The sequence below is a fragment of the Trichosurus vulpecula genome, chromosome 6 (assembly GCF_011100635.1).
Source record: "Trichosurus vulpecula isolate mTriVul1 chromosome 6, mTriVul1.pri, whole genome shotgun sequence".
Lineage (NCBI taxonomy): Eukaryota > Metazoa > Chordata > Mammalia > Diprotodontia > Phalangeridae > Trichosurus > Trichosurus vulpecula.
The window spans coordinates 285094799-285107641 of record NC_050578.1 but is presented as its reverse complement, the minus strand read 5'-3'; the positions used below and the strand labels follow the sequence as shown (position 1 = coordinate 285107641).

General features: G+C 39.7%; 1 protein-coding gene across 1 annotated transcript in view; it reads left to right on the top strand.

The window, feature by feature from the left end:
* FSIP2 (fibrous sheath interacting protein 2) overlaps nucleotides 1–12843 on the top strand; it is a gene marked incomplete at its 5' end in the record, with an annotated part of 166517 nt that overhangs the window by 35685 nt on the left and 117989 nt on the right. The window contains 2 exons of the mRNA XM_036765339.1: nucleotides 7321–7357; nucleotides 11744–12840. Coding sequence (XP_036621234.1) covers nucleotides 7321–7357; nucleotides 11744–12840 — 1134 coding nt within the window. The remainder of the gene's footprint in view (nucleotides 1–7320; nucleotides 7358–11743; nucleotides 12841–12843) is intronic.

Below are 12843 nucleotides of genomic sequence, written 5' to 3'. Positions count from 1 at the left end.
CAGACAGGACAATTTCCTGTTCAGAAAAGAAATAGCACAATGGAGAAACAGAGTCATGAGGATCTTACCTTAAGCCATGCCAAGGTCATCCCCTCAACTTTTCGCAGGGACAAACATCCACCTGCAGTAGACTGAAGCACATGTCATTTTCTCCTTCACTGCTGGACTGTTGATTTAATGGGCACTTCAGGCAATCATCCCTGTAATCAAACTACAGCCCCAATAGTTTTTACCTCAAATAGCAAAATCATACTAATCACAGCTTAGGGCTTCAGTATTATTATACAGTAGTATGATTTCTCATATATCCCTAACAGTTACATGTCATTATTTATAAATAATCCATTACTTATAAATTAAAACTAACCACATTCTGGAGTTTCAGACATACAGCAGATAAATGATAGTTGACATATTAATGTATTGAAGTCACATCTTTAAACCACACTATACATTTTCATAATTTTCATAAGTGGTAGCCAACAATTTTCAAGTGAAAACTCACTTTATTTATTTATTATTTATTTATAAAATTGTAAATTCTCCACTTTAACAAGGAGTGGGAGGGAAATCCTATTTTCTCAGTTAGGTTCTCAGACTTTAGTAATTTAGATTTTGCAACCTTCAGTCAGTAGGACTGATAAGATCTTATGACGCTGCCTGAATACAAAGCCTCAAGGGACCTCACAGATGAAAATATCTTAGAGAGTCTGTGCAACTTTTTCCCAGTCAATTATGATTATAATTATCTGTTTTAAAACAAAATATACCCCATTAAACATTTAACAGTTTTCTAACATCTATTTTTATCACATTATATTAACAGCTCAGTTTGTAAGCTAAGGGCATCCAGATTAAAAGATGAGTTATTCTGATACAATTGTTTCCCACAACATTTCTGACACAATATCATGTATTTAAAACATGAAACAAAACTTTTTACCAGTCAGATGGCATCAATTCAGCCAAATGCATTTCCAAATTATCTTACACAGAAAGTCATTAACCTTATTACCTTTGGCATTTCATATTAATCACATCAAAAAACCTGATACAGCAAGTATGGAACAATTATATCCAAAGCAATAAAAACAGTAATCAGCTTTATATAGTCCTTACCATATGCCAGGCACCATGTTAAGCACTTCACAATCATTACAGCATTTGATCTTTACAACATCCCTGGGAGGTGGGTTCCATTATTATTTTCAAATCTGGATTTACAGCCACAACATCAAAATCTCAGTTTTCCAGGGCTATTAGTCACCTGTGCTTTAAAATTTAGAGCTCAGAGTGAACAGCTCATTTACAAAGGTTCGTGGTAGCACTTTGAGCTTTCCAGAAACTTTTTATTTATTTTCTTTCAAAAATCACCCAAACAGCCAAATCAGTTCCTTTCATGTTCAGAACCTGGCCTCATCTTCTCTCTCCCTGAGGCTTTTCAGTTTCAACCCTGAGCAAAATATAGGGAGAGATTCCAAGTGGCAGCCTTATATTCCTATCCCCTTGCTTTGGAGATCACAAGATTTTAAAGACTGGAGAATATGCCCCCAGAATGGTCTTTCAGCAGCAGAGTACTATATTTCCTAACCATATCTCAAACCATTTAAATAATCTTTATTTTATAGAATTTCTTCTTTGCAATTTAGCACAAAATTTTGCACAATCCAAATTAATTGCAACACTGTTACCCTCTTAGGTTCCTAAGAGCTTAAAAATCGTTTCTTTCTAATTTTCATTGGTAATTTTGCTTCTAGTTTACCTAGACAATTCTGTTATACAAAGCCTTGAAAGTTCTACATCAGACTTCCCAAAAGATATTTCCGGTTCCCAGTCACTTCCCCTATTTCCCATCACTGTGAATATCTATCCAGGGTCTAGGCCCAGGTAGAGGTGGGGGTGGCATAAGTGGTTGCTCCACACAGACGCCTCTTTTGTTTAAATCACCCTTTTCATTCCTTAGTTAAATTTCACTCATTTTTAAGTTGCTCCCTGATTTAAACAAGCTTTTCTCTCTTCATGGTCAAGAAAAGGTTCATAAAACATGGCTATTAAGTTCTAGATATATTTAAAATACAAATTTCATACTTAATTTTTTTTCTTTCCTCTGGGATTACTTTCAAACTAGCTGCCTTCCTTCATTATACCAAAAAAAAAATAGATTTATCATTGTCAAAGAAAAAGTAATCTAAGTGCTGTTTACCCCTAAAACTTTTACATAATTTAATTCTTATTTTTCCTTAAAACAAATTCTACAGAATGGTACCCCAAAACTCATTAAGATAGGTTTGTCTTCTGCTAAGTGACTTATCATATAAGATAAAGAGAAACAAATGAGTTCCTGGAATGACCCTAAGTCCCAGAAGTTCCCCCCTGCAATCTTAAAATGATTAATCTCCAAATTGCTTAATAATTAATCTCCAATCTCCTTAATCTCCAAACCTCCAAAATCTACTAGGATATTTTTAGCAGTTACTATAATTTGCAGTCTTAATTCATATATAATGCCACAAGTTCCTACAAACTAGGAAAAAGTTCTCCTTTTTTGATTATCTAACCTTATCTCTGTAACTCCATGCTGACCAGGGCTGAGATAACAGAGAAAGTACATTGAAGGTCTTTTTTTTCTTTGTAACCTAATCTTTTGCTGAAAGCCTAAAGTAGGAGTTAGTCCTGCTTACTGGGACAGAGTTTAGCATTAGACTACAGAAGTTCGGGAAAACTGCTTCAAGTATGAAACTTCATTAATCTTCCCCCTTATACTAAACTCTTTGGCTTCAGCTTTTCAGCAGTTTTTCTGGCTGGCTTTTATTTTCCCCTAAGAAATGTAAGGTAGCAGAATCTACTAACACTAAACATGACACAAGACAAAGATTTTTTCTGAGCATTTTAGAAAGACATAAAAACAGACAAAATGGTAAGACAGAAAAGGTTACTATACACAATTTTCCAAAACTTGCAGTAATTAAAGGTCCCTTCTTCAGGTAAATTTTGATACCCATTTGGATTATATATATTTTAGCATAATTTAAGATGTCTATCTTTTAGTCACCCCTTTCACTCTTGTATAGGATTCTATGCTTGTTTCCAGGTCAATAAGAATTTCTGTAAGGGGGGTATCACTTTAACAATGAGCTCTTCCCCTGGTCTCATGCCAAAAGAAATTTCTCCAAGGGAGAATCCTTTGGTATTTTACTATTACCAAAATTCATTGTCCTCTTAAATGCAGTGTGTCTTCCCTAGCAGTGTAAGGGTAAACCTTACCTCAGGTCAAAAGAATTTGAAATCAAGGGGGGAGTCCAGGGCAGTCTTCCATAAAACTAAGATGCAACCCTGTCATGGTGAAATCTCAAATAGCTGAGAAAACAAAAGTTTGAGCTTCAGAGCATATCAGTTTATTAAACAATGCATGCCAATGACATAAATTGGGACCAGGCTTCCTCAGCTTTGTACTGGACCCCGAATGCAGGAGGACACAGATTTTTATGCATTAAAAGAAAATAATTAACAGCAATTAACAGGATACAAGAAATCTGATTTCTAATTGGAGGAAAGATTAGGGACTTTTTGAGTTGGGAGTGGAATAAGTGAGTTTCAAGAATTGGGACAGGGGAGAGCAAGCAGGTGGTTTTTTTCCAGATGTGAAACAGGATATCACTCAATCCCCATGATTGACAAACAGGTAGAATTTATGGGAAAACGAAACTTAAGTCTCAAAATGGAATCAGTTTTATAAGATGGAGTCATTTTGGTTCCCACAGTTCCCACAATCTCTCACTTTAACAATAGTAGTCCTCTTTCTATTTGGTAAAATTCACATCCTTTGTGTGAATTCTCTCAGAGCAGGTCCTTGGCAGAATGGTGGAGAAGAGGAATTTTATCCCAAATACCACTTGTTCTCTTCTCCCACGAAGCTCAATGCCCTCTTACTAACCTCATCACAGCCCACTAGCAGAGTCTGTGCTCCCCAGATAGCACACATCAGGATCTGTTCCCTTAATCTCACTACAACTTACCTCTCTTATGTCTCAATCCCCACTACTGCTTTCTTTTTAAGATGATAATTTCCAATCTCAGATAAATTCATTCAAACCGAAGTATTAATGGCTTAAGGTGCTACCTTCTAGGGGGAAATTGCATTTTAGCTTTAACCTAAAGTCTCAGAACTCTAATGGTGGCAATTTTAGAAGTTGAAAAGTGTGGACCGTACTAGGTAACTCTTGCTGATGCCCTGTTATCTAGAGAAAATTCAACCCACCAACAAAAGAAAGCTCATTGGATCACTTGTGAGGGCCCAGATAGGGGAAAGGGTTAGGACTACAATTATAAACAAATCACTATGGAAGTTGTTAGGATGTGTGCAGTTTGGTGCTAAATGAAGAGCCAGAGGGCAAACCTTCCAAGAGGAGGATTTAGGGCTTACTTGGAAAGGACTGATGGGAAGTTGAATGCCCAAGTGAGCACCAGCTCCCTGGTAGTGAGAGACCACAGGGTGTAAACCATTGTGTAGTATGCATAAGGGAAACTGAGACTCAGCCCCAGCTCTAGGAGACAGCTTGACCTCATCTGAGTTAGAAGTCTCTTTAGGAGCAGGGAAAGATTGGTACTTATTTCTGTCTGGAATCCTTAGCAGCACAGCGAACGAGGACCCCAGTTAAGCTATCTAGAACAAAGGTGTAACTTAAAAACCATGGTCAGAAATTCAGACTTGGTTTGTTGAGTGACAAAGAACCTATGATTTTAAGGAAAGATATGAAGCAGTCAAATGTGGTCTATTTGATTGGCAGTCGGGAAGCAGATTAGGAGGCAGAAGAGGCAGCAAGCAAAGAGCTCCATAGAGATAAGTCTGGAGTGAGTTAAAAGTAGCCCACACAATGGTGACCATAGGGAGGAATGAGCACCTCCAAAAGATGCAACTAGCAATGAGTAGTGGGATTTGGCAAGAAGTGGAAGTTTCAGCATTACCCCAAGGATATAGATTTGAGGTAAAGCAAGAACATGATGTTGCCAATAGGAATAGGAAGACTAGATGATAGGATCTTAGATCTAGAACAAGAAGGGACCCTAGAAGTCATTTAGTTTAACCTCCTCATTTTACAGAGGAGGAAACTGAGGTCTAAGGAGATGAGATTTGCCCAAGATCACACAGGTAATAAGTATCGGAGATGTGATTTGAACCCAGATCCTCTGATAGCAGAACCGGTATCACACTGGCTCCTTAGAAAAAGGTGGGTTAATGGGAAGGGCAGAAGTTTGGTCTTTGCCAGTTTGTTTCCTCATCTGTAAACTGGGGATAATAATAGCACCTGCCCCCAAGGTTGTTGTAAAGATAAAATGACATATTTGTAAAATGCTTAGCACAGTGCCTGGCACTTAGTAGGTGCTCAATAAATGCTTGTTTAAAAAAACATCAGGGAGAGGTAGCCTGCAGACAATGGGGACATGTGCTGAAGTAGGGCATGGAGAAGACAAGCACAAAGGTTGATTTATGGTTATATACACATACATAAGGATAGAAACTGAAAGGAAATTCCTCTCCCCTTTCTTTGAAGGTATAGGAGTATTGTATAAATCTGCCTAAAGAAAAGCTGAGGCACAGAGTTCTGAGCATAATCAATTTATTGGCAAGACTAGCAAGTGCCTATAAAAGGGATCCAAGTCTTCTTAGTAGCCAAGGATAAACTGAGGGATTTACAGAGAACATTTTTAGAGTCAACAATGAGGAACAAATCAAAATGCATATTCATGAGATTAGTGCATATTTGTGATTAATGCATATTTATAGGATTTACAGGCATAGGGAAGTGGGCTGATTTGTAACATTAGGGCTGTAGGTGTTCCCAACTCCATGTGACTTTAATGAATTCGAAGCTCAGCCTTTTCATTGGTTTGGGTATCTATGATTAATGAAGCAACTCATTGATTATGAGAGCATGATGGAGTGTTTTGTAAGTTTTCATGAGTCTAAATGAAGAATTAATTTACATACAAAAAAAAGGAACTTACACAGAAAGGGAGAACTCTTAGAAAACAAGGGACTTGGGTTCACAAGAGTGGAGAAGTTAAACATTAACAACTAATAAAAGCTAGTTTAATTAAGTTTGAGAATTCATAGCAGCCCTTAGCAAAAAAATCAAATCTGATTATATTGATTGAACACAATTACCAATTTCCATTTCTCAGGGATTAGATGTAAAAGAGCATATCAGTATATTTGATCCTACAGTCAATGAGGAGCCCCTGGAGCTTCTTATACAGGGGAGTGACCTGGTCAGATGAGGACTTTAGGAACATCACTTTGGCCTCTATGTGGAGGATGGAGTGGAGAGGAAGGAGTCAAGGCAAGGAGACCAAACAGGAGGCAGTGCAATGGTCCAAGGGAGGGAGGAGGAAAGGCCTGATAAAGGCCTGGGGCAGAGTGAGTCATCTGACACATGCTGTTGGAAGCAAGATTTGGCAACTGCTTGGATCTGGGAAAGCCAAGAGTCAGGTCATAACTCAGAGGTAGCTAATCAGGAACTAGAAAAGCTGGTAGTCATCTCTACAGAAAAGGGAAGCTTCCACCTTCTTCTCAGCAGCTGCCACCCACTGGAGTCAAGCAGAATAAATCTAATCTAGCTTCCACACAACAGCTAGCCCTTCAAACATCTGAAGACTGCCATCATGTCCTCCCTTCCCTTTTCAAGACCAAACATTCCCAGTTCTTTAATCTATCTTCATATGGCATGATCTCTAGACTCTTCAGTCCTCCTCTTTATTGTCTTCTGGACACTTTCCAGCTTGTTCATAGCAATCCAATCCCGTTCAGTTTAGCAAATATGGATTTGTACAGATTGGACAAGATGGGCTCTGAGGTCCCTTCCTACTCTGAGATTCTATCATTTAATGATTCTCTGAGTCTGGTTCAAAATTGGATACAAGGTAAAAGTTGTTGCATTCACCAGATGCTATGGCAGAACCCCATGGAATTTAAGAGAATATCTCATCCCTATGGCAAACCATTTCTGCATGTTCCTAGTTAGGGGGAGCCAGACCTAGTTGAAGGGGGGGCAGGGTGTGGCAGTGGCAATGTGGTTGGATGCTCCATACTGCTTACACCGTGGCCTAAACAACAGTTGTCTACTGCAGAGACCCAAATCTACTTGACAGGACAAGAGGGACCCTGAGAAAGAAGATTTTTCTCTTCTTTGTGAACTTCTAACACTCTCCCAAATATAAAGACAAGCCTTAGATTCAACAATGAGGACTTTGGAAGGAAGATGTCTAGATTTTGGGCGTTGAAGCAAAAAACTCAACAATGATCCTTTGTTTGCTTTTCAGGCAACATCACCTCCTGCAAAACAGCCTACAAGAAAAAGTATGTATAAAAGGATGTGTGGAGAAAACAAGGTGGCAATTCAATTTTCTATTGGGGTGCACTGTCAAAAGCAATGCAGCAGATCACCTCATCCACGACAGTCATTTAGTCTCCCCTCTATCTAGTCTCTTTCCCTCTGTTCAGAGCAACTGTTGCTGCTGGAGAGAGACAAGAGGTTATGTTTGCAGAAGACCCATATCATGTCTAGGAAAGAGACATGCCACTTCCTAAGAGAAGCCGTGGGGACTCTAGAAAGCTAACAATGTCTTTTCAGACTGCAACAGCTCCTTGGTATTGGATGCTCAGCCTGTCCTGGGGAATTCCCTGACAAATGGGCCAGGATGCCTCGGTCTACTCTGGTCTCAAGTTTCAGATGGGTATGGGCAAGATTGTCCAGACAAGGCAGCATCTAATAGTAGAAAGAGAATGTCAGACCTGGAGCCACAAGACCTGGGTTCCAGGCCCATCTCTGCCATGTCTGTGTCATGTGACTAGGTAGGCTGTTGAACTAGACTCTCGAAGCCTCAGTTTGAAATCTGGGAATAATGATACTTATATTACCTATCACCCAACACTGTTGGGAGGAAATAATTGTGTAAACTTTAATACTCTCTATAAATGTGAGCTATTGTTGCTTGAAGTTGGGACTGGGATCAGGAAATGCCAAGTGGCCTCATGTTATGAGCCCTAAATCCTGAGTCAGGAAAGAGAAGGAGAGAGAAGGGAGCAGCATCCACTCTGACATCTTTACGTATCCATCCCCACACACATACCTGATGTAAGCACACAAGACATCCTTACACAATGATAGATGCTGGTGCCAAAAGCTTAACTTTTATCTTTACGGGAATGCATAGCCATCAAATTTCACAATGGTAGTCAGTGGGAAAAGAGAATTCTTATTTATCAAATTTCACCCACAACTTTTTAGGAATATATCTGTTTCATATTGCTTTCTGTATAGCCAGTCTAAACCTGTGTAGATCTGCCCTCTGTTGCCTCTGGAATTTAGAAAACAAGATATCTTTAATTCCCCAGGTCTGGTAAGGGTAGATTCCTGCAACCATCTGGCTTTCTCCATGGACTTTTCTGATTTGCCTCTAGGAATATTCCTTTTAGAGTACGGCTGTACAAGACAAGTATAGTGGCCCACACAGTTCTTCCATATACGATACCATCCAGCAGCACAGCAGATGATAAAATGCCCTGGGAGCTTTTGGTTCAGGGCCAAACCAAATGACCCTATTCTAGGTCACTAATAATAGCTGCTATGTGCCAATTTAAGATTTCCATCCATTAGCTTGTCTGGTCCTTACAACCACCCTGTGAGGTCTGTGTTATAAGTGGTGTTATCCACATTTTACAGGTGAATGAACTAACTTGCCCATGGTCATGCAGCTAGTAAATGTTGGAGGAAGGATTCAGACCCAGGTATCCTGATTCCAAGGAGACCTTCCTCAGATGGCCAGTATGGCCTAGTCTCTCCTCCTGTTTGGACCTAAGTTTCCTCTTTTCTAAAATGAGAGGGCTAGGTAAAATGATTTTAAGTTTCCTTCCAGTGCTCATGTTGACAGCCTATGAGAACAAGGTTCAGATTTCCCTGTGATGCAAGCCCTGACCTTGCTGCCTGTGGGAGTGATGGGATTTCTTGAAATATCTACTACTACATTTTAGGCAGTAATTCATTTCCCCTTGAAGCAAAAAGTCACCATGCACAGGCTTTCGATTCTTTCCCAAAGCTTCTCTCTCTCTCGTATCATTCACAGTCAAAGTAAGCCATGAACAGCAAGATGCTCTCAAGCACCCACTCTCCCCATTGTTATTTGACTAGAAATGCTAGCAAAAGCACTAAGGTAAAAGAAAGAAATCAAAGGCTTAATGTTAGGCAAAGAGGAGACAAAATGATTCCTCTTTGATGATGACATGATACTTCAAAAATTTTAGGAAATCAGCAAAGAAACTATTTGAGACAATTAATAGCTTCAGCAAAGTTGCTAGCTACAAAATATACCCACAAAAACCAACAATATTTCCATGTAATAACAAAATCCAAGAGGAAATAATAGAAAGGAAAGCCACATTCCAAATGACTACAAAATGCCTGGAAGATTTGGGAGCCTTAAAAGCACCCCCCAAAATGGGCTTTTCAGCATCAGAATTTATGAATATCAAAAATATATGCAGGTAGATGAGTATAGGCCCATGGAGCAGAGACAGAGTTTAGTTTCATCCAGTTGGGGAATTTATTTTATCTCGGGATTTCTTGGTTCTAGGTGCCCCTGTTCAACTACCTGAATCCAGACCAGATCTTTCTTTTCCTTGATAATCAAGCAGTCTGTATTTTCTTTCTATTCTGTTCCTGCTTCTACAGCTGGTCCACATTGAGCTGAGTCCACCCGACCACTGAGCAAGCATGCTCCCCCAAGCTTCCCTGGCTAAATGAACAGAATGGGACTGGGAAGGTTCTTAATCCCCAACTTCTACCAACCTAATTTTCCATTCTCACCAGCTACCCATTACCTTCCATTCAGAAAACTTGGACTACCTTTTTGATCTGTTGTTTGACCTAGAGGCATCCAGACTGGTTAGATACATCTCTAGATACATATGAGTAGAAATCTAGATACAGATGTGGATATGTAGGGTATACATGTATAAGCACATGTGTATTTAGTTAAACATTTACCTATAAATCTACATATATAGACACACGTGAGTGTGTGTGTGCAGAACCACTTGGCATAGGCAGGCAGAAGGATGCCAGGCACCTGGCTGCAGAGGCCACTGAGCCCCCCATCTAGGCACTCCTGTCTTACTTCAGCTAGACAGGCTCTTAGCTTCTAGTCACTTGACCACATGGGACATCTCTGTGAGGGCCAGAAGCCTCCTCAATATGCTAGAATACATAAGTTGAAAAGAAATTTCCTCCTTATTCATTTTTTCCAGGAGAAGTTTGGATTGTAGCTTTAAGAAGCATTGCCTAGGCCAGGCACCTTGCTTGCATACCAAGCCCTTTTTTCCTTTTTTTTAACCACAGCAGAGATGCCAAATTCATTTTTTCCCCTATTCTTTTGCCTTTAAAAGGACCAGGTAAAAAAAACAAATCTTTTACCCAGAACAGTGAAAAACTCAGATTTCGTATAGGTCTGGAGAGGGAAGATCTTCATTTCTTCTTAGACAGTGTCCCGAAAATTGTAGTGGAGTTGTAAGCTTTAAGACTTAATAGCTTAAGAGTGCACTAAGACTTTCGGGACACCATGTATAGTGACGATACTAACAACAGCTAGCATTTATAAAGCGCCTAAAGGTTTACGAAGCGCTTAAATATTATCTCATTTTTCCTCACAATGGACCCGAGAGATAGGTGCTGCTGTCATTCCCACTTTAAAGATGGAGACACTGAGGCAGACAGAGGTCGAGTCATTTGCCCACGACCATACTACCACTAAGTGAGGCCACACTTGAACGTGGGTCTTCCAGACTGTAGGTCTAATCTCTATCTGCTGTGCCACCAACTACGTTATAATGACAAAATTATGATTTGGTAAACATTGTGTCTACTAGATACTTGGCGAATAATAGTGTTTGTTCAGTCATTTGAATGAACCGTAATTTCACTTCTTTGAACGCTCCCTTTACCCATGCAGTTTACAGCTTTCTCACACTTTAGTAGATGGTTTCCTGAGTTGCTTGTAGCCCAAATCTATCATCAAGTAGTTGATCTCTTGGTGATGAGTGTCTCTGAACTTGGTCAGGCTGGTCCTTGGATACCAGCCATGTAGTCTATCACTAGCCAGTACTTGAAACCTTCCAGCTCAGTGGGACCTGCCAGAGCTGGTACTCTGCCATTATGGTCTTTGAAGACCTAGGGTTACCCCTGAACCAAGAAGGAGGACTTTAGTGGAGGCATTCTGGGTAATGATCACATTTATATGGCACCTCTAAGTTTACAAAGTGTTTTTGCACATGTCATTTATTTTGAGCCTTTCAACAACCTTGCAAGATGGATCTATGATCACCATTTGAAAGTAAGGAAACTGAGGTCAGACAAGTTACCCAGCTAGGAGAAAGCAAAGCCAAAACTCAGACCCTGGTTATCAGACTCTCAAGTTCGGTAATCTTTCCACTATGCCACAGAATAGAAATCATAAATTACTTAGCAGGGAGACTCATTTTAGAAAATGCAAGTAGAACTAACTTGAGTCCAGGCTCCAGAGTTCCTCTCCCATGATTCTCTTCAGACTGAATCCTTTCCTAAACTGTGAATTTATTCTAGCTTCTTCTAGTGTACCTTCTGTGATCAGGAGTGTGCAAGGTAAGTCACTTTGTTCACATGAAGCCCATGAATGTTTTAATTCTGTCCATCCCTATCTACTTTCTTTGCAGATATCTGCTGAAGAATTAAATACCATACTTCAAAATGTAATGACCTGGGTTGTAGCTACAGTGACCAGTATTTTATATCCAGCCATCACAATGTATGAAGAAAGGTTGCGTACAAATATATACCCGCTATCTGATGATTCAGTTCTCTCTTCGGGTAGCTCAAGTTTCTGTAGTACTTGCAGTGACGAATTTGCATACAGAGCTTATTCTGCAGCCGCAGCTAAAAAGATCAGTTGTACAGATGTAAGTTCAAAGACAGTGAACTTGCCTATGGTGCCAGAAGGGCAGCCCATAGTAACAAAAATATCAAGACCTACCCAAATTGAAACCACCATCTTGAAAGAAACATATTCCAACAAGAAGGGTCAAACAGTAGCTCAATTTAAATATAACAAGATGGGAACGAGCTATGATGTCCCCGAGATAAGGAGCTGTAAGTCTGACAGTCAACTTTTATCTCCAGTTGAAGTACGTGAGAAGAAGGATGCTACTACAGAAACAGAAGAATTACCTACTGAGTCCCCAGAAGAAAAAGAAAAACCTGTTACTGAGGTGAAGGAGTTAAAAAATGTTTTTGTTAATTTTAAATGTCACCTAAAAGAAGAAACAGAATTGATTTTGGAAAACATTTTTCAAGAAATACTATCTGATTTGGCTCAAGCAATTCCCTCTCTCTCTGCTGTTACGGCTGAAGTTTTTGTTGACCATCTTGAAACTGGCAAAGACACTGTGCTCTCCAGTGTGGATGTTGGCTTGGCAGCAACAGATATTGTTGAAAATATGCTTGATAAGCTGCAGTCTGCAGTTGAAAAAAAATGCATTGAGATCTCTTCACAAGAAGACCTGTCAGTCACCTTCAAGCCAGGTTTATCTGTCAGTGAGGAACATTTTAGTAGCAAACCAGAAAAGCCTTTTAAAGCAACAGTCTCCGGTTCTCTGGAACCAATGTGTGGCATTGCAGAGGACATGGTGCATGTTATTTTAGAAAAGTTGATGACATTTGCAGCTTCCAAGAAAAGTGACTTGTCTCAGCAAAAAGAAACAACAGCAACAGAAGTTACTGTTGAGGAACAGCCTGTTGAAAAGTCACCAAAAAGGTA